This window comes from Mastigoproctus giganteus, chromosome 5 (assembly GCF_048544385.1).
Source record: "Mastigoproctus giganteus isolate SK-2022 chromosome 5, ASM4854438v1, whole genome shotgun sequence".
NCBI lineage: Eukaryota > Metazoa > Arthropoda > Arachnida > Uropygi > Thelyphonidae > Mastigoproctus > Mastigoproctus giganteus.
The window spans coordinates 8,907,894-8,931,136 of NC_143579.1; the positions used below are offsets into that span (position 1 = coordinate 8,907,894).

Below are 23,243 nucleotides of genomic sequence, written 5' to 3' on the forward strand. Positions count from 1 at the left end.
TTATATTAAAGGAGGCGGCAAAGGAAGTAAGCAAACCCTTAGCCATATTCATGAGACCATCCCTGAACTCAGGGGAGTTCCTCACGGACTGGAGATGTGCAAATGTATCCCCAATTCGCAATGTGGGATTCGAAGGGTGACACGAGTAATTACAGACCAGTTAGTTTAACTTCTGTTCGGGTAAAACAATGGAGTCACTGGTTAATGATGGATTGCAGGATCATCTAGACAAGACTGCAGCAATAATTCACACACAGCATTGGTTTGTTAAGGGAAAGTTTTGTCTGACAAATATGATTTTATATTATGATGTGGTAAAAACGGAACTGGATGCAAAAAATTATTTTCATGTTATATATTTGGATTTCAGGAAAGCTTTTGACACTGTTGCGCATGGAAGACTATTGTACAGATTGGAGCAGAATGGTATTAAGGGTAAGTTGCTACAATGGATAAAAGGATGGTTGAGCGGGAGAAGACAGAGGGTGGTAATTAATGGGTACATGCTCTTCATGGACTAATGTTATTAGTGGAATCCCAGAGGGTTCGGTGTTGGGTCCTCTGTTGTTTTGCATATTTATCAATAATATTGATGAAGGTATATCAGGCTTAGTGTCGAAGTTTGCAGATGATACAAAAGTTGACAGGGTTATTAATGACAGTAATGGCAGTGTGTTACTGCAACAGGATCTAGAAAATTTTGAGAGATGGGCTGAGAAGTGGCAACTGAAGTTTAAAGTTGACAAATGCAAAGTACTGCATATGGGTAGAAGTAACCCCAGAGAAACGTCCTTGTCCCAAAACTTCCCTAACCCCAGAGAAACGTTTGGTCCTTGAGGTTGTCACAGACATTCTCTCAGATATGCCAGACAAGCTGTACGTGCTACCTGGGAGTCTAAAACGCTGATGGAACTGATATTCGGGTGACTCTCAAATCAAGTGGACCCAAGTCCGGACGGTCTGTGACAACCAAATCTTCTGCTTGCACCTACACGATGGTGAGACTGTTAGTAATCCTGGGTATAACCTCCATGCACAAGTACATGGTGGGTGACCACCCAGGTGTGAACCAACGTAAGCAGGGGTCGAGGTGTGGCGCCCAAACCACATGGAGGAAAGCCGACCCTCTATGTTACCAGGCAGTACTAGGTGGTAGATGACTCTCATCAACCGGTGAAATACCACCACTTTGCTTATTGGAGGCTTGAAGTGGTGGAACCCATGTTTACTCTCTAGAGCTAAGTTCCGGTCTACCCTTCCCTATCTCTTCCATCATGCAGTATGATTGATGACTTTTGAGGTTATGATGAATGTCGTGGCGAGTTCCAATATTCTTTACATTTCGAGTACAGGTCAAAAACGGTGTTCGCAGGCCGACCGCTAGTTAGTACACCGGACCAAACCTATTGGTAACTCTCTAGGAGGCTTCCGGATCAGCTAGTGTATAATCTTGCTACCTCTACTCTGCCAGATAGTGACTGGAGGGAGTCCGAGTAGTGTGTATGCGGGGAGCATTGTCGAGGCCACGTTATGTCAAGGATCTGGGTATATTCTTACCACATGTACGCCATATCCAAAAATTTCATTTCTTCATACACTATGTCCCACCCACTTTTTCTTACTATTGAATATACCATGAATTATCAAACTAATAGAGTAAGTTTATCTGCGAAAACATCTAAACTTCCCAGTAAAAAAAAAAGTAAAGTGCAGCCATTATCAATCCAATGAAGGATGGAAGCCTCCTCAACAATTCATGCTGACGGAAATGGACCATAATCTGCCACGCTGGTCCAGTGCGGGTTGGCAGATCGACCGTATTCAGCAGTCAGGGGCTTGAACCCCGGTCTGCTCAAAGAGCGTGTGCTACTGCACTCCCGCTCCTGCCCACCCGGCTACCCAAGGACTTCCTAATTCATTTCACAAATATACGTGGTCTCAATTCTAATCTCAACGATGTCCATTGCCACTTGCAGTCTGCCAAACCCCATGTACTTTTTCAGACAGAATCTCAGTTATCGGTTGATTCATCTACTGCTCATCTCAGATGCCCAAATTATTCGCTGTATGATTCCTTTCGCCTCAAAGGTGGTACTTGTGCATATGTCCGTTCTGATATTCCCTGTCAGAGACTTGGCTATTTGGAATCTCCTCTCTTTGATCTTCTCTGGCTTAAAATCTCTCTACCTCATCGTGTCAAATTCATCTGTTGTCTCTACCGTTCTCCGAACTCCATTAATCAGTTGGAGCTCCTTGACTTCCTCTCTTTTCAACTTGACTTTCTCCAGTCCAACTTTCCTAACAGTGAGGTAATTTTCCTTGGTGATTTTAATGTTCACAACTCCAGCTGGCTTCCGTTTTCTAGTCACACTGATCCAGCAGGTCGAGATGCTGAGGCTTTTGCAATTAATAATCACCTTGCACAGATTGTTCATTTACCTACAAGAATACCGGACAATTCTAATCATACAGCCAATACGCTTGATCTTTTTCTCACAAACAACCCTTCCAAGTACACGGTCGAAGTGAGTAGCCCTTTAGGTACCTCAGATCACAACTTGGTGATTGTCTCTTCTCCAATGGAACCTTTATCTCATGGCTATTCCCAACCTCGTGTTGTTTGGCATTACAAGAAGGCAAAATGGGATGACCTGCGAGACTTCTTTTCTTCTTTTCCTTGGTCTGATTACTGTTTCAAAACTTCTGATGTCAACGTTTGCTCAGATCGTGTCAGTGAAATTATTCTTGCAGGAATGGAATCCCTTATCCCACACTCCACTTGAAAATCTCGTCCCTTATCTAAACCTTGGTTTTCCAATAAATGTGCTAAGGCTGTCCAAGAGAAGAATGTTGCATATCGTAATTGGCTTGTTTCTAATTCTTCAGTGTCATCTTCTGACTACACCAAAGCGCGCAACAATTGTAAAGCAGTTATTAATCAGTCCAAACTAGAGTTTAAACATGCTAAGAGTAGAAAACTTGCTTCTTGCCCTAATGGTAGCCGAGCATTCTGGTCTCTTGCCAAAGCTATTGGCCGCAACCTTTGCCCATCTCTGTTCCTTTCCACCTCTGTCCAAACCAGATGGTTCTGTTGTCACTTCAGCCAAGGATAAAGCTGACCTGCTTGCATCCCATTTTTCTTCCAACTCATGTATTAACGATCTTGGTAAAACACCTCCCACCATTCCCAACACGCTCCATTCAATACCTCCTGTGGTCTTCTGTTAAAAAGATATGAGAAGGATTTTGATGAATCTCGATGCTAAGAAACTCCAGGTCCTGATGGTATTTCTCCACTTGTTCTGAAAACCTGTGCTCCTGAACTCACTCCTATTCTTTGCCGCCTTTTTTCACTTTCTTATTCCAAAGGTGTTTTTCCTTCTGCTTGGAAATTTGCTCATATCCAGCCAGTTCCTAAAAAGGTTGACAAATCCCTCCCATCCAATTATCGTCCCATTGCAATTACTTCTACTCTTTCTAAAGTAATGGAGAAATCAATTAACCGCCAACTCTTAAACTACCTAGAAACCTTCTGTCTGATCAACGATCGCCAGTATGGATTCCGTCAGTGTCGATCCACTGGTGATATTCTGGCTTATGTTACCCATTTATGGACTAATTCAATGGAAAGTTTCGGTGAAACACAAGTAGTTGCTCTTGACATCTCAAAGGCTTTTGATCGTGTTTGGCATAAAGGTCTTCTAAACACGATTCCATCTTATGGTTTGCCAACTGTTTTTAGTAATTGGTTCTCCAGTTTTCTCTCTGATCGCTCACTGAGGGTGATGGTATATGGCTCTCTGTCTTCTAACTTCTCCACTAATGCCGGTGTCCCCCAAGGTTCAGTTCTTTCCCCCACTCTTTTCCTCTTGTATATCAATGAACTTCTTCCATTGACTGGAAATCCTATCCATAGTTTTGCCAATGATAGCACATTGCATTCAACTTTCCATTTTGAGAAACCTTGTCCTGCTCAATCAGCTTCAACTTCTCGAAAATCTGCTACCAATTCCTTATATGCCGATCTTCAGGTAATTCTCCAGTGGGGCAAAGACAACTTAGTTGATTTCAACCCTTCTAAAACTCAGCCTTGTCTTATATCTCGCAAAAAGGATTCTTCTGCTCCTATGCTTATCTTTAGTGACACTCCGATTTCTAGGCAAAATGATATATCTCTCTTGGGGATTACCCTGACTTCTAATCTCTCTTGGCACAACCACATTACAAATATTGCTTCCACTGCATCTAAAAAACTTGGTTTTCTCTTTCGCTCTCGGCGTTACTTTTCTTCCAAACAGCTGCTCACTCTGTATAAATCGCAAATCCGCCCTGCCATGGAATATTGTTGCCACATCTGGGGTGGTGCCCCAAAAACCTCTCTCAGGCTTCTTGATTCCTTTCAGAAGAGGGCAGTTAGGTTAATTAATGATTCATGTCTAACAGAGTGTCCCCACTCGCTTTTTCATAGACGTACTGTTTCTGCTGCATGCCTCTTCTACAGATACTTCCATGGGCACTGTTCTTCTGAATTGGCTTCTATAAGTCCCCCTCTCTCTTTCAGAACAGTCCGAACACGTGCGGCCACCAGACAACGTCCGTTTACTGTCTAACTTCAAACTCACAGAACCAACTTTTCATCTTCCTCGTTTATTCATTCAACTGCCGTTTTCTGGAACAACCTTCCTTCATACGTATTTCCTGAAAATTACAATCTACAGAAGTTCAAGTCCAATGTCAACAAATATCTTCTTTCGTCTTCTCAACATCCAACCCAAGCACGGTACTATGTACTATAGGTTCTAATACCACTCGTGTTTGGGGTTCACATAAAAAAAAAAATATGTTTGGGTAGAAGTAACCCCAGAGAAACGTACCAACTGTGTGATAGTACACTTACCTTGGTAGAAAATGAAAAAACTCTGGGAATAATTGTGCAGTCAGATATGAAATTCTGAGCAATGCAGACAGGCTGCCACGGCAGGTCATGGGGATTTTGTCAATGATATACGGGAATTTTGCTAGCAGGGAAAGGTGGTGATTGTTTCTCTGTATAAGGCAATGGTCAGGCCACGCCTTGAGTACTGCGTACAGGTCGAGGCCTCATTTTAGGAAGGATGTAGATTTGCTTGAGCGTGTATAGAGAAGGGCAACAAGATTGGTGAAGGGAATGAAGGGATCCTCTACCAAGAGAGGCTTAATTGCTGCAAATTGCAGCGGCTGGGCACCTGCGCGGTGAGCTAATTGAGGTGTATAAGGCCTTTAACGGGTTGAGCCCGCTGAATTCTGATGGGATTCTTCTCTTGTTTAGTTTACGAACCTAAGGGGGCATAACTTGAAATTGAGGAAAGACAGATGTAGAATAGATGTGCAGAAATTTGGCTTTAGCCAGCCGGTGGTTAATTGCTGGAACAACCTTTCATCTGTCGTTCTGGAAGTTGATAGGTTAAATAAATTTAAGGAGGAACTGGACAAACATTTGGTGGGAATTGTTTTTTTTTTTTTGGCTGATGCTGCATGAGCTCATACACTTGTTTTCTTGCATCACATGCACTACTACTTCTACCACTACTACTACTTCCAGTCCATGGGGACCTATAACACATATAAAAATCTATAATGTATATATAAAAATTGAATTTATAATTAATTAACTTTTTAAAATTCAAGAATAATATTAAATTCGTACGAATTAAATAATTTGCGTAATTAATTTTAATTAATTTTTACAAGTAGAAACAGAATTGGGAGATGTCGTCAATGCCATGCTGTGTTGAGAGAAATTGCACACCTAATGTTGCTGTCCCTTTACTGTAATCATATGTGTGATGATATGTATTTTTTGCGAAGTCGGCTGATTTGTGTTGTATATCTCAATTACGGTGTTTGAAGACCTGCATGTTTATCTAGACAAGAATTCTTAAAAATAATTTATCCAGAAGTCCGTTATTGTTGTTTAACCTTTTTTGATCGGATTTCAAGCGAATAGAGATAGTTTACTCTGTAGTTTTTGTTCATTTTTCATTCTTTGACAGCTTAGGTAGTTAATTGACTTTCAGCCATGGTAAGAATAATTTTGAGTGATTCGCTTAATCTTATTAAGTTGATGCAGAGTAGCTATTGGCAAACTTCGGTTTTGTGTAATTTCTTTGTAATTTTCCTTCTGTGCCTTAATATGTGTATATTCAGGGACTTAAGAGCTGATTTTCCCGATGCAAAGTGAATCCCCCCCCCCACTGTGTTTGTAGAATTGTGTTTGGGTGTCCACATGTAGATGTGAGCGTTAAAAGGAAACATTTGAATTCTTGAATTCTAACACATAAATCAATAAGATAAGAAGTTGGTGAATTAGAAACATGTTTTGTTTTACTTCAATGCAGATTATTATAAATGAATTTAATTACCGAAAAATAATATTAAGGTTTCAGCTGGCCCCTCTTAAAGAATTGCAGCCGTGGGTACTTAGTAGTGGCAAATAATGCAAGGAAGAATGTATGTAGCACCATAAAAAAAATAATAATAAATAATAATAATAAAAAAAAAAAAGAAAATTAAAAAAAAAAAACATCTGATATGTACATTCTCTCTAATAATTTGTCTAATTTTTTCTTGAATTTATTCAAGCTACGCACTTCTACAATACTACTACCACTACCAGATGATAATTTGTTCCAGTCAATTACTTTATAACTGAAAGCAAATTTTCACCTTTTTTTTTTTTTTTTTTTTTTTTTCAATTTTATGACCTTTATGTGTGTTGTCCAAGAAAGAGGGAAGATGCCATTAGCATTAAGTTCACTCAATCCATTTAAATCAGTATACACTTCAGTCAGGTCTCTTCACAGGCACCTAGTTTCCAATTGCCGCAATTTGTAGTTTTTCATGCTAAGAGTAATCTTTTATGACTTTTACTGGTTGCATTTCTCTGCACCCATTCTAAGTGGTTCACATCCTTCTTAAAATGAGATTTCCAGATCTATATGTCCTCAAAATGTGGCTTAACTATCGCTTTCTCCTTGCCCTTATGGAAAAGTTTCTGTAATATCATTGACAAAACCCCATGAACCCTCTTAGCAGCCTGTACACATTGCTCAGAAAACTTCATGTTGGACTGTACAATTACCTTGAGGTCTCTTTTTGTTCTACACTACCGTGAGTGTAGTACTATTTAATTGGTATGTTATTCTGGGATTACAGCTGCCCATACACAGGACCTTGCATTTATCAATATTAAACCTTGATTGTTACTTTTTAGTCTAATCTGTTCAATTTTTGTAGATCTTGTTGCAATAGTATGTAGAACTTTTTCCACCCACAGGGCTTGTATATCTAGATAAAACTGACGTGTGTGATTTTTAAATGTTATTAAAGTACATGTTAAACTACATTTTTTTTTTTTTTTTTTTTTTTTTTTTACCAATTGGTAGTATGGCTCTGTATTTGATAAACTCAGTCAATAATATACTTTAATAAAGTATTATTGACTGAGTGCTGATGCAACAAGATTTATTTCAACTTGCAGTTCAGCATCATCGGTATGGTCTAGTGTTGCATGGTACTTGCCTCATATGAGCACTATGCCGTGGCTAACCATTGTCTTCAGTTTGTCATCAATAGAGCATGTTTGAGAATTGCTAGGATATTGTCTCTGGACACAGCAACTGGTTCAAGCAGGATGTTTCAGGATGCCATCTATGAACTATATGGCTATGGGTGGAGCAGTATATATTGCAAACTACGTGGGTTTCTCTAAACACTGAAGAGGACCATGTTGTATCTTTCTGAGAAAATAAACTCTTTTGCTCTGTATGTAGTTTAAATTTCATTCTCACATATGTACATATATTTGCACTGATTTTTAAGTCACGTCTTGTGGTGTGTGTGTGGGGCGAGGTGTGTCAATGTCATAAAGTTCCCTTAATCGTTTTTACTGTTAAGAAATATTGTTTAAGGTTTAGGCCTAAATGGTTGTCAAATGAACTAATGAGACTCGTGGCAGAGAAGAAAAATGCATGTGATGTATAAAATTATCAGGTGACACAGAAGCCTATGGCAGATATAAGCTAGTCTGTAATCACGTCACGAAGGAGATTAGGCAAGCAAAGCAGTCTATGAGAAATCTTTGACAAAAGATGCTAAGAAAAACAGCAAGGATTTCTTTACTTATATAAACTCTAAAAGGAAGGGTATGAATCAAATTGGTCCACTTAATATTGATGGTTCGACTGTTGATGATCCTGCTCAGATAGAAAACAAACTGAATGAGTATTTTGTATCTACATTCACAAGTGAGGAGTTATTAAGGAAGAAAAATGCCAGAAGTTTATCAAATTGTAATAGGGTGCTTAATGATTTTGTAATAAGTGAGAGCAAAGTGAAGGAGAAATTGTTGAAGTTAAACAGAAGAAAGGCACCTGGGATGGATGGGATCTATCCAGTTATATTAAAGGAACTAAGCAAACCCTTAGCCATAATTATGAGCGCATCCTTGGAATCAGGGGAAGTCTCCACAGACTAAAGATGTGCAAATGTATCCCCAATTCACAAAGGGGGGATCGAAGGGTGACACGAGTATTTACAGACCAGTTAGTTTAACTTCTGTTCCAGGTGAAATAATGGAGACTATGGTTAAAGATGCATTGCAGGATCATCTAGACAAACTGCAGCAATAATTTAGACACAGCATGGGTTTGTTAAAGGAAAGTCTTGTCTGGCAAATTTGATTGGATACTATGATGTGGTTACAAAGGAACCGGATTCAAAAAATAATTATTTATGTCATATATTTGGATTTCAGGAAAGCTTTTGACACTGTTGTGCATGGAAGACTACTGTACAAATTGGAGCAGAATGGTATTCAGGGTAAGTTGCTACAATGGATAAAAGGATGGTTGAGTGGGAGAAGATAGAGGGTTGTAATCAATGGATGTTTCTGCTCTTTGTGGATTAATGTTATTAGTGGAGTCCCAGAGGATCAGTATTGGGCCCTGATATACCTTCATTAATGATATTGATGAAGGTATATCAGGCTTAGTGTCTAAGTTTGAAGATGATACAAAGGTTGGCAGGGTTGTTAATGACAATAATGGCAGTGTGCTACTGCAACAGGATCTAGAAAATTTGGGCAGATGGGCTGAGAAGTGGCAACTGAAGTTAACATTGACAAATGCAAAGTACTGCATATGGGTAGAAGTAACCCGAGAGTAACGTACCAACAGTGTGATACTACACTTAGGGTGGTAGAAAATGAAAAAGATCTGGGAGTAATTGTGCAATCAGATATGAAGTTTTCTGAGCAATGCAGACAGGCTACAAGGGAAGGTCAAGGGGCTTTGTCAATGATATACAGGAATTTTGCTAGGAGGGAAAAGGAGGTGATTATTCCTTTGTATAAGGCAATGGTCAGGCCATGCCTTGAGTACTGTGTACAGGTCTGGAGGTCTCATTTTAGGAAGGAAGTAGATCTGTTTGCATGTGTACGCAGAAGGGCAACAAGATTGGTGAGGGGAATGAAGGGATCCTCTTGCCATGAGAGGCTTAAGTTCCGCAAATTGCAGCAGCTGGAAACTAGGCACCTGCGAGATGAACTGATTGAGGTGTATAAGGCCTTGAATGGGTTGAGCATGCTGAATTCTGATGGGATTCTTCCACTTGTTCAGATTACAAACCAAGGGGGGCATAAATTCAAATTGAGGAAAGACAATTATAGGATAGATGCGCGGAAATTTGCCTTTAGCCAGCCGGTGGTTAATTGCTGGAACAATTAACCACCGGAAATTTGGCAGTTTGATGGAAGTTTGCCTTTAGCCATCGGGTGGTTGATTGCCCGAACAAACTTGCATCTGTCATTGTAGAAGTTGATAGCTTAAACCGATTCAAGGCAGAACTTGACAAACATTTGGAGTGAGTGGATGGGTGAAATAAGAGTGTTTTTTTTTTTTTTTTTTTGGCTGATGCTATATAAGCTTGCTTTCTTGCATCATGTGCCTTTGCTAATGCTAAGCTAACAAACTTCCAACTGTTGTTGTGGAAGTTGATAGCTTAAATAAATTCAAGGAGGAATTGGACAAACTTTTAGAGGGAATGGTTGTGTGAATTTTTTTTTTTTTTTTGGTTGATGCTACGTAAGCTCATAAGCTTGCTTTCTTGCATCACATGCCTCTATTACAATTACTATATGCATTCAGACATAATAGCTGGAAATTAAATGAGGCATACCCATCAACATTCCCACTTTAACCTTGTGCAGCATACCCTTGTGTATCTGGCTGCATGGTGTGATCACTGAGAGCAAGATATGCACCACTGACTCAGAAGATAGTTATTTTTGATTACATTGTTGTCGGGAAAATGTAGAATATTTTATGCAATCTAAGAATAGATGGAATAAATGAGAAGTTGGTGATATTGTAGAACAATTATCTTTTAAGTGCTCAAAAGGTCATATTGTTTAAATGTCGATACTAATGATATTAAGCATATGCATTGTAGTCATATTGTTTAAATGTCGATACTAATGATATTAAGCATATGCATTGTAAGTGTTTAGTTAGCAAATATATGAGGTGATGTTGAGAAATTGCAAATTCAGGTTGAATTTGAAAGTTTCTAGAATTTTGCTGCAATGTATTAGGAGCAAGTTTATAATGTAAGCCTTGTAAATAAATTCAGCCTTAAAGAGATTGTGGGCTCATGGCATAAAATTGGTATTAATAATAACAATGGCAAATGAGGCAAGAAAGAAAGCTGATATAGCATCAGCCAAAAAAAAAAAAAAAAATTCCCATTTTACTTATTCATGTTTAAATGTCGATACTAATGATATTAAGCATATGCATTGTAAGTGTTTAGTTAGCAAATATATGAGGTGATGTTGAGAAATTGCAAATTCAGGTTGAATTTGAAAGTTTCTAGAATTTTGCTGCAATGTATTAGGAGCAAGTTTATAATGTAAGCCTTGTAAATAAATTCAGCCTTAAAGAGATTGTGGGCTCATGGCATAAAATTGGTATTAATAATAACAATGGCAAATGAGGCAAGAAAGAAAGCTGATATAGCATCAGCCAAAAAAAAAAAAAAAAAATTCCCATTTTACTTATTCATCTCCTCCAATAGTTTGTCCAGTTGAAAACCACTCTGTCTTTAGCATTAGCATTAGTAGAGGCATATGATGCAAGAAAGCAAGCTTATGCAGCATCAGCCAAAAAAAAAAAACACCACTTCCATTTCACCCCTCCATTCGTTCGAAATACCTGTCCAGCTGAGCCTTAAATTTATTTAGGCTATCAACTTCCACAACAAGGGATGGAAGTCTGTTCCACCAACCAACTACCCGCTGGCTAAAGGCAAATTTCCGCACATCTACCCTACATCTGTCTTTCCTCAATTTGAATTTATGCCCCCTTAGGTTTGTAATCTGAACAAGTGGAAAAATCCCATCAGCATTGAGCATGCTCAAACCATTCAAAGCTTTATACACCTCGATCAGATCACCTCGCAGGTGCCTAGTCTCCAGACACTAATTTGCAAAACTTAAGCCTTTCTTCGTAAGAGCAACCCTTTGTTCCATTCACTAATCTTGTTGCCCTTCTCTGTACTCATTCCAGCAGCTCTACATTCTTCTTAAAATGAGGCCTCCAGACCTGTATACAGTACTCAAGGTGTGGCCTGACCGTTGCCTTATACAAGGGAATAATCACCTCCTTATCCCTGCTAGAAAAATTCCTATATATCATTGACAATACACGTGAGCTACTCTTGCAGCCAGTCTGCACTGCTCAGAGAACTTCATATCTGCCTGCACAGTTACCCCCAGGTCCTTTTCATTCTCTACCACTGTCAGTGTAGTACCACAGAGTTGATACATTGCTCTGGGGTTGCTGTTTCCCATGTATAGTACTTTACATTTGTCAATGTTAAACTTCATTTGCCACCTCTCAGCCCATCTGCTCAACCTTTCCAGATCCTGTTGCAGCAGCATAGCGTCAGTAGTGTCCTTAACAACCCTGCCAACCTTTGTATCGTCTGCAAATTTGGACATTAAGCTTGATATACCATCATCAATATCATTTATAAATACAGAAAACAATAATGGACCCAACACTGAACCCTGAAGGACTCTACTAATAACATTAGTCAACGAAGAGCAATGTCCATTGATTACCACTCTCTGTCTTCTCCCCCTTAACCATCCCTTTATCCATAGCAGCAATTTGCCTCCAATGCCACACCACTCCAATTCATGCAGCAGTCTTCCATGTGCAACAGTATCAAAAGCCTTTCTAAGATCCAAATATATAATATCAAAGTTATTCTCTGCATTTAGTTCTTTTGTGACTGCATCATAGTATCCAATCAAATTGGTCAGGCAAGACTTTCCCTTAAAAAACCATGCTGTGTCTGAGCTATAACTGAAGTCTTGTCTAGATGATCCTGCAGTGCTTCTTTAACCAGTGCCTCCATTAATTTTCCTGGAACAGAAGTTAAACTCACAGGTCTATAATTACTTGTGTCAGCCTTTGATCCTCCTCTCTCAATTGGAGTCACATTTACACATCTCCATGGGTATCTCCCCTGAGTACAAAGAAGCTCTCATAATTATGGCTAAGGGTTTGCTTATTTCCTTTGCTGCCTCCTTTAATATAACTGGATAGATCCCATCCTCTTCCACTTAACAATACTTTTTTCCATAGGAACAGTTTTCCCTTAATGGCACACCGCTCCAATTTGTACAGCAGTCTTTTATGTGCAACAGCATTAAAAGTTTTTTTTAAATCCAAGTATATGATATCAAAATTATTTTTTGCATCTAGTTTCTTTGTCACGGCATCATATTATCCAATCAAATTCTATTAGTAGTTAATGCAAACTACTCATATGGGTAGCAGCAATTCTTAATGGGTAGGAATTGTGCTTAATGTTAAATTGGGTACTGCATATGGGGTAGCAGTAGCTCTGAATGTTAAACTTCAGTTGCCACCTCTCAGCCCATCTGCCCAACTTTTCTAGATCCTATTGCAGCAGTGTACTGTCGTGTACAACCCTGCCTGTCGCGTACCGTAGTGTACAATCCTGCCAACCTTTGTATTATCTACAAACTTGAACATTAAGCTTAATATACTTTCATCAATACCACTGATAAATATAGAAAACATTGGTCTCAATACCAAACACTGGGGGACTCCACTAGTAACATTAGTCTAAGAAGAGCAGTGTCCATGATTACCACTCTCTGTCTTCTCCCACTCAACCATCCCTTTATCCATAGCAGCAACATCCCCTTGATGCCAAACTGAAATTATACAGCAGTCTTTTATATGCAACGGTATTAAAAGCTTCCTGAAATCCAAGTATATGATATCAAAATTATTTTTTGCATTCAGTTCCTTTGTGATCACATCGTAGTTTCCAAATTGGTCAGGCAAGGTTTCCCTTTAACAAACCCGTGCTTTGTCTAAACTATAACTGCAGCCTTGTCTATATGATCCTGCATAGCTTGTTTAACTGGTGACTCCATTATTTTCTCTGGAACAGAAGTTAAACTAACGGGTCTGTAATTACTCACATCACCCTTTAATCCCCCTTTGTAAATTTGCACATTTACAAAGGCCACATTTGCACATCTTAAGTCCATGGGTATCCCTGAGTCCAAGGAAGTTCTCATAATTATGGCTAATGGTTTGCTTACTTTCTTTGCTGCCTCCCTTAATATAACTGAATAGATCCCATTCACCCCATGACAATCTCTCCTTCACTTTCCTCTCGGTTATTATAAAATCATTTTGCTCCGTGTTAGTGTTTGATAAACCTCTGGGTTCCACTCCACTTTCTTACAGAATTCCTCGTGTTTATATAGATGCAAATTTGGAGAGGATTAGGTGAAATGGGAATTTTTTTTTTTTTTTTTTTTTTTGTTTGCTGATTCTGTATCAGCTTGCTTTCTTTCTTCATTTGCTGCTATTAATACTAATACAGGTAACGCGGGAGTTTGGTTCCTACAAAATCTTGTGTAATGTGAAACCGTGTTATACAGGACTAAGAACCAGTACAAAGAGAGGGGTTACGTTCCAGAAGCTAACAAAAATACACCATTTTTTTATAACTATGGGAAACTTAATTTTTATAGTAGTAATAACTCAATATTTTAACTTTATTTTTATAATCGTAGTAACTTAAATAGTAATAACTGAACAAACATCTTGCCTTACAAACTGTGATACTTATATGTCAGATAATGTATGTTCATTTAATTTTCTTACTCTTCATCGCTGCTAAGCACAATCTCTATGGCAGCATCTAGATTTCGTGTACCTTCTGCTCTCTTTAAAAGTCGAACTGCACGCTTCGAAGTAAGTCACAATTTTTTATGGTCTCAGACAAGCACACGTTCAATAGCACAGAACCTAACCCAGGGATCTCCCAACAAAATACAGTGGACCCCCACTTTAAAGATATAAAGCACAAATATAACTTTATTACCTTACCAATTAACAAAGTTAATGATGCGTGAAAATCGGAAGAATATTTTCCAGTTAGCAAAATAAAAATAAGTTTACAATTACGTATATAGCTTAATTAATATGTACCATAATATGTACATACTAACTAATTGATATTTCTGTTCACTTTTTTTTTTTGTTGTTGTAAAATTTAAAACAGTAAAAATGATGAGCAATAATAACAAAGAACATGATACGCACAAGTGAGATACAGAGTAATGAGTTTCTGAAAATTTGTTTTTTATATGATTGAATATTTCATGGAAGGGGAAGCGCCATGCATTTCATCATAATAATGTGAAAACCCACAGAATTCCAGCAAATATCGCAAATGCAAGAAGATCGTGTTTACTACCCGTTTATAATTGATTGCAATAACAGAAAAGCCCAATAAATCGGAAACTGCTAATTGTTTTATGGTCGTGACCTCCAGAAATGTGCTTTGGAAAAATATCACATAGGTGATAAAGACTAGTGGGGATTCATAAAAAGGAATCGAAATATTGAAAATTACATCTAACATAATAGCAGGGTTTCCCTAGCACAAAAGCTGAAAAATATCGTGTTATGCAAGATTTCCAGCAATTCTCAAGCCATGTTAGAGTAAAACCTTCTAGAAGTACTGTGTTGTGCGAGGATTGCCCCAATTTATCAATCGTGTTAGAGCAAAACCATGTTGTAGTGGTACCGTGTTATACGGGGGTTGCCTGTACAGTACTAATTTTATCCCATGAGCCCACAATCTCTCCAGGTCTGAATGCAGATTTATTCAAACTATTCACTTTCATAACAATGGATGGAAGCTTGTTCCACCAAACAACAACCCGTTGGCTGAAGGCAAACTTTCATACATCTATTCTGCAACCATCTTTCCTCAGTTTGAATTTATGTCCCATCGTGTGCATATTCTGAGCAAAAAGAAGAATCCATCATCAGTGTTTGCTCAAGCTATTGAAAGCCTATAAACACCATAATCACATAACTTTGCACGTAGTCTCTAGATGCTGCAATTTCAGAAATGAAGTCTTTCTTGATAATGGCACTCCTTTTGTTCCCCTCACCAATCTTATCACTCTTCTCTGTACCCTTTACATCCTTCCTACAATGAGGCTTCCGGAGTTGTATGCAGTACTCAAGACGTGGCCTGACCATTATCTTCTACAATGTGGTAATCATCACCTTATCCCTGCTAGCAAAATTCCTGTATATTGTTGACAAACCTCATGAGTTGTCCTGGCCGCCTGTTTACACTGCTTTAACTTCACATCAGACTGCAAAATTACCCCCGGGATCATTTACATTTTCCACTACCTGAGTAGCGGGAAATGAAAAGTAGTATAGTACTGTAGTACCACAGTTGATATGTTACTCTCGGATTACTGCTATCCATAAGCAGTACCTTGCATTTGTCAATGTTAAACTTCAATTGCCATTTCTTAGCCCATCTAATTTTTCTAGATCTTGTTAGTAGAGGCATTTGATGCAAGAAAGCAAGCTTATGCAGCATCAGCCAAAAAAAAAAAAAAAAAAAACCACTTCCACTTCACCCCTCTGTTCGTTCAAAATACCTGTCCAGCTGAGCCTTAAACTTATTTAGGCTATCAACCTCCACCACAAGGGATGGAAGTCTGTTCCACCAACCAACCACCCGCTGGCTAAAGGCAAATTTCCGCACATCTATCCTACATCTGTCTTTCCTCAATTTGAATTTATGCCCTCTCAGGTGATTATTCTGAGCTAGAGGAAGAATCCCATCAGCATTGAGCATGCTTAAACCATTCAAGGCTTTATACACCTCTATCAGATCACCTCGCTGGTGCCTAGTCTCCAGACACTGTAATTTGCAAAACTTAAGCCTTTCATCGTAAGAGCACCCCTTTGTTCCATTCACTAATCTTGTTGCCCTTCTCTGTACTCGTTCCAGCAGCTCTACATCCTTCTTGAAATGAGGCCTCCAGACCTGTATACAGTACTCTAGGTGTGGCCTGACCATCGCCTTATACAATGGAATAATCACCTCCTTATCCCTGCTGGAAAAATTCCTGTATATCATTGACAATACTCCATGAGCTACTCTTGCAGCCCGTCTGCACTGCTCAGAGAACTTCATATCTGCCTGCACAACCACCCCCAAGTCCCTTTCATTCTCTACCACTGTCAGTGTTGTACCATAGAGTTGATACGTTGCTCTGGGGTTGCTGTTTCCCATGTGTAGTACTTTACATTTGTCAATGTTAAACTTCATTTGCCACCTCTCAGCCCATCTGCTCAACCTTTCCAGATCCTGTTGCAGAAGCATAGTGTCAGTAGTGTCCTTGACAACCCTGCCAACCTTTGTATCGTCTGCAAACTTGGACATTAATCCCGATATACCATCATCAATATCATTTATAAATACAGAAAACAATAATGGACCCAACACTGAGCCCTGAGGGACTCCACTAATAACATCAGTCCACGATGAGCAGTGTCCATTGATTACCACTCTCTGTCTTCTCCCCCTCAACCACCCCTTTATCCATAGCAGCAATTTGCCTCCAATGTCACACTGCTCCAATTTGTGTAGCAGTCTTCCATGTGCAACAGTATCAAAAGCCTTTCTAAGATCCAAGTATATAATATCAAAGTTATTCCCTGCATCCAGTTCTTTTGTGACTGCATCATAGTATCCAATCAAGTTGGTCAGGCAAGACTTCCCCTTAACAAAACCATGCTGTGTCTGAGCTATAACTGAAGTCTTGTCTAAATGATCCTGCAGTGCGTCTTTAACTAGTGCCTCCATTAATTTTCCTGGAACAGAAGTCAAGCTCACAGGTCTATAATTACTTGTGTCAGCCTTTGATCCTCCTTTGTGAATTGGGGTCACATTTGCACATTTCCAGTCTATGGGTACCTCCCCTGAGTCCAAGGAAGCTCTCATAATTATGGCTAAGGGTTTGCTTACTTCCTTTGCTGCCTCCTTTAATATAACTGGATAGATCCCATCCACCCCGGGTGCCTTTCTTGTGTTTATCTTCAACAGTTTCTCCTCCACTTTACTCCCAGTTATTTCAAGATTCTGTAACTTACTGCTAGAGTTGAATACACCTCTGGCATTCCCCTCGCTGAATAACTCCTCATGTGTGAATGTCGATGCAAAATATTCATTTAGTTTGTTAGCCACCTGAGCAGGATCATCAACACTTGACCCATCAATATCAAGTGGACCAATCTGATTCATCCCTTTCCTTCTAGAGTTTACATAAGTAAAGAACTCTTTGCTGTTTTTCTTTGCATCCCTTGCCAAGGATTTCTCGTAATCTGCCTTCGCCTGCCTAACCTCCTTTGTAACTTGGTTGCATATCAACTTGTATCTATCCTAGGCTTCTGTGTCATGTGTTAATTTGTAAGTATCCCATGCATTTTTCTTCTCTGCCATATGCCTCATTAGTTCATCTGACATCCATTTTGGCCTAAACCTTGAACAATATTTCTTAGTTGGTATGTAAAGCCTAGTAGCTTCCAAGATAAGTTCTTTGAATGCTTCCCATTTTGAATTTGCTGTTGGTAACATCATCAGTTGGTCCCACTGTATAGAATTTAAATACTGTCTCAGTCCATCGTAGTCGCCTTTACGGAAGCAATAACCCTTCCCTTTACCCCTAATGGTAGTTACCTCTTTGAGTAAATCCCACTTCAGCACACTGTGATCACTGCCACCTAGTGGTTCGTTTATCTGCAGATTCTTAATGCATGAAGAATCACTGCTGATAATCAAATCAAGAGTATTACTCCCTCTAGTTGCCTCCCGAACATGCTGATGTAGAAAACAATCATCCAATAAATCCACAAAAGCCCTGCTAGTGTGTGAGTATCCAGCCCCCAAATTCCAGTCAAACAGCATACCTTCATTACTGTCATTAACCACCCTGCCAACCTTTGTATCATCTGCAAACTTAGACATTAAGCCTGATGTACCTTCATCAATACCATTAATAAATAAAGTAATCAAGAAAATAAAGGAAATCAAGAAAATAATCCTGTTGGAAGGCACTAACATTAGTCCACTAAGTGCAGTGTCTGTTGCTAACCACTCTGTCTTCTTCCATTTGATAATATGTTTATCCATAGCAACAGATTTCCCTTAATGCAGTCTTTTATGTGCAACAGTACCAAAAGCTTTTGTGAAATCCAAGTCTACAATATCAAAATTATTTTTTGCATCCAGTTCCCTTGTAAACCTATCATAGTATCCAATACAATTGGTCACACAAGATCTCCCATTAATAAACTCATGATGTGAATGCACTTCTGTCTAGATAGGCCTACATTACTTCCTTAACCAGTGACTCCATTATTTTCCTGGATTAGAAGTTAATCTAACAGGTTTGTAATTACATGTACTTATATCACCCTTTGATTTTGATCCCATTCGTAACTTGGGGATAGATTCTCAGATCATCAGTCGGCAGGGACATCTCCTGAATCCGAAGATGCTCTCTAATTATAATTATAATTATAATGCTCTCTAATTATAACTAAAGTGGCGCACTATGGCCATAGTTGCTGATGTGCCTAATAAATCCCTAAACCAACAACAATTATAATTAATGGTTTGCTTACCTCCTTTCCTGCCTCCCTTAATATAATTGGATAGATTGCATCTGTTTAACTTGTTGAAGCTGATTGAGCAGGACAAGGTTTCTCAAAATGGAAAGTGGAATGCAATGTGCTATCATCTGCAAAACTATGGATAGGATTTCCAGTCAATGGAAGAAGGTCATTAATATACAAGAGAAAAAGAGTGGGGGAAAGAACTGAACCTTGGGGGACACCGGCATTAGTGGAGAAGTTAGAAGACAGAGAGCCATCTACCATCACCCCCAGTGGGCGATCAGAGAGAAAACTGGATAACCAATTACAAAAAACAGTTGGCAAACCATAAGATGGAAGTTTGTTTAGAAGCCCTTTATGCCAAACACGATCGAAAGCCTTTGAGATATCAAGAGCAACTACTTGTGTTTCACCGAACCTTTCCATTGAATTAGTCCATAAATGGGTAACATAAGCCAAATAAAACCAGTGGATCGACACTGACGGAATCCATACTGGTGATCGTTGATCAGACGGAAGGTTTCTAGGTAGTTTAAGAGTTGGCGGTTAATTGATTTCTCCATTACTTGAGAAAGAGTAGAAGTAATTGCAATGGGACGATAATTGGATGGGAGGGATTTGTCAACATTTTTAGGAACTGGCTGGATATGAGCAAATTTACAAGCAGAAGGAAAAATGCCTTTGGAATAAGAAAGTGAAAAAAGTGGCAAAGAACAGTAGTAAGTTCAGGAGCACAGGTTTTGAGAAAAATTGGAGAAATACCATCGGGACCTGGAGCTTTCTTAGCATCAAGATTCGTCAAAGTCCTTCTGACATCCTTTTGACGGAAGACCACAGGAAGCATTGAATGGAGCGTGTTGGGAATGGTGGGAGGTGTTTTACCAAGATCATTAATACATGAGTTGGAAGAAAAATGGGATGCTAGCAGATCAGCTTTATCCTTGGCTAAAGTGGCAACAGAACCATCTGGTTTGGACAGAGGTGGAAAGGAGCAGAGATGGGCAAAGGTTGTGGCCAATAGCTTTGGCAAGAGACCAGAATGCTCGGCTACCATTAGGGCAAGAAGCAAGTTTTCTACTCTTAGCATGTTCAAACTCTAGTTTGGACTGATTAATAACTGCTTTACAATTGTTGCGAGCTTTGATGTATTCAGAAAATGAAACTGAAGAATTAGAAACAATCCAATTACGATATGCAACATTCTTCTCTTGAACAGCCTTAGCAAATTTTTTGGAATACCAAGGTTTAGATAGAGGACGAGATTTTAAAATGGAGTGTGGGATAAAGGATTCCATTTCTGCAAGAATAATTTCACTGACGCGATCTGATCAAATGTTGACATCAGAAGTTTTGAAACAGTAATCTGACCAAGGAAAAGAAGAAAAGAAATCTCGTAGGTGATCCCATTTTGCATTCTTGTAATGCCAAACAACATGAGGTTGGGAATAGCCGTGAGATAAAGGCTCCATTGTAGAAGAGACAATCACCAAGTTGTGATCTGAAGTGCCTAAAGGACCTCTCACTTCGACCGCATACTTAGAAGGGTTGTTTGTGAGAAAAAGATCAAGCGTGTTGGCTGTATGATTAGGATTGTCTGGTATTCTTGTAGGTAAATGACCAATCTGTGCAAGGTCTTTAGTAATTGCAAAAGCCTCAGCATCTCGACCAACTGGGTCGGTGTGACTAGAAAACGGAAGCCAGCTGGAGTTGTGAACATTAAAATCACCAAGGAAAATTACCTCACTGTTAGGAAAGTTGGACTGGGGAAAGTCAAGTTGCAAAGAGAGGAAGTCAAAGAGCTCCAAGTGATTAGTGCAGTTGGGAGAATAGTAGAGACAACAGATGAATTTGACACAATGAGGTAGAGAGATTTAAGCCAGAGAAGATCAAAGAGGGGAGATTACAAATTACCAAGTCTCTGACAGGGAATATCAGAACGGACATATGCACAAGTACCACCTTTGAGGCGAAAGGAATCATACAGCGAATAATTTAGGCATCTGAAATGAGCAGTAGTTGAATCAACCAATAACTGAGATTCTGTCAGAAAAAGTACATGGGGTTTGGCAGACTGCAAGTGGAAACGGACATCGTTGAGATTAGAATTGAGACCACATATATTTGTGAAATGAATTAGGAAGTGTTTTGGAGTTTTAGATCTTTTTGCAGATAAGCTTGTGCTCTATTAGTTTGACAATTCATGACGTATTCAATAGTAAGAAAAAGTGGGTGGACCATGCTGTATGAAGTAATGAAATTTTTGGATATGGCGTACTCATGGTAAGAATATACCCAGATCCTTGACATAACGTGGCCTGGACAATGCCCCCCGCACACACACACTACTTGGACTCCCTCCAGTCACTATCTGGCAGAGTAGAGGTAGCAAGATTGTACACTAGCTGATCTGGAAGCCTCCTAGAGAGTTACCAATAGGTTCGGTCCGGTGTACTAACTAACGGCTGGCCTGCGAAGACCATTTTAGAGCTGTACTCTCAAAATGTAAGGAATAATGGATCTCGCCACAACGTTCCTCATAACCTCAAAAGTCATCAATCATACTGCACGATGGAAGAGATGGGGAAGGGTTGACCAGAACTTAGCTGTAGAGACTAAACATGGGTTCCACCACTTCAAGCCTCCAATAAGCAAAGTGGTGGTATTGCACCGGTTGATGAGAGTCATCTACCACATAGTACTGCCTGGTAACATAGAGGGGTGGCATTCCTCCATGTGGTGTGGGCGCCACACCTCGACCCCTGCTTACGTTAGTTCACACCTAAGTGGTCACCCACCATGTACTTGTGCATAGAGGTTATACCGAGGATTATAACAGTCCCACCATCATGAAGGTGCAAGCAGAAGATTTGGCTGTCACATACCGTCCGGACTTCGCCAAAATTGGGGCCACTTGATTTGAGTATCACCCAAATATCAGTTCCATCAGCGTTTTAGACCCCCAGGTAGCAAGTACAGCTTGTCTAGCATATCTGAGAGAATGTCTGTGACAACCTCAAGGACCAGTGTGTGTGAACAATCCATAAGTTCAAGTCAGTATCTGGAAAGATAAAGTCACCCATTGTAAGACATATTGATTTACCGGTCCACTCTATTTGTCTGTACAGTTGTTCATTTTATTCATTACAGTCATTTGGCCTATAACACACCTCACTCTCATTTTTGCTTTTCCAGTGCTTATGTCACACCAAACTGACCTCTACATTGCACTGGCCACCCATGTAAATTGGATGCAATGCCTTAAATTTTATGTTTCTGAACTAAGAGAATAACCTCTCCCTCTTGTCCTGTGTGTCCTTTCTGTATACATTGTACTCCCCATATTCAAATTCTGCATCCTTTAAATCTGAGTGACACCATGTCTCTGAAATCACCACACTTCAAATTCATCAAATTTATTTGCATTTCTCGTAGTGTTGGTACATGCAAATATACATGCACCTATTCTTGCTATTTTCTTAGTTACTATATTCTCTTAGTTACTGTAACACAGCCCATATATTTCATTGTTTCATGATGACTCACAGCAGTCCTTGAAATACCCAGTCCTTGAAATACCCAGTACCTTGCTTCCTGGTCTACTATATGTTTTCATAGAAGCAGTGCAAGAATTACTTTCACTTCTGCCTGCAGCCACAGTTATTCTATTAGTCTTATATTTTTTTACCCCCAACCCAAGTTAGCAATTATTTGATCCACCCGACACTGGCTTAATGGCATTAGTTAATATTCTAGCACCGCACCCTTTCTATTTAAGTGGATTCTATTTCTGTAAAAGGAGTCTCTCCTGTTAACAAGCATAGACCATACTGAGGAAAATTTTATCCCACAAGCCTTGCACAGTCTCAGGTGCAAATTAGTTGACAAGGCTCTTATCATGTACTCCCTCCTGTCATGTCTGGGCAGAATTGCAGACACCATAAAATTTAATCCTAATTCACTACTTTCTCTCAACATTGCCCTGTATATTATTAGTTTTATTAGCTATATGGTGCAAGGAAGCCTAAGGCTTATGCTGCACCAGCCAAAAAAAAAATTCCCGAGTTACCCTAAGAGAGAATGTTATTAGTGCCAACTTGTACAACAACATGTATCACCTTTTGTGCCCTTAAAAGATGATACATGCTTTACAATGTC

At 39.3% G+C, this 23,243-nt stretch overlaps 1 protein-coding gene across 2 annotated transcripts in view; it reads left to right on the forward strand.

Moving 5' to 3' along the window:
* Positions 1–5,951: 5,951 nt before the first annotated feature.
* Positions 5,952–23,243, forward strand: part of Ufd1 (ubiquitin fusion-degradation 1-like) — an 86,218-nt gene continuing 68,926 nt past the window's right edge. Inside the window, exon 1 of one of the 2 annotated variants that reach the window (XM_090373898.1) lies at positions 5,952–6,061. In XM_090373898.1, coding sequence (XP_090230024.1) covers positions 6,059–6,061 — 3 coding nt within the window. In that variant the 5' untranslated portion in view covers positions 5,952–6,058. Of the gene's footprint in view, positions 6,062–7,688; positions 7,768–23,243 lie in introns of those variants that run through there. The other variant, XM_090373899.1, reaches the window with a different exon arrangement.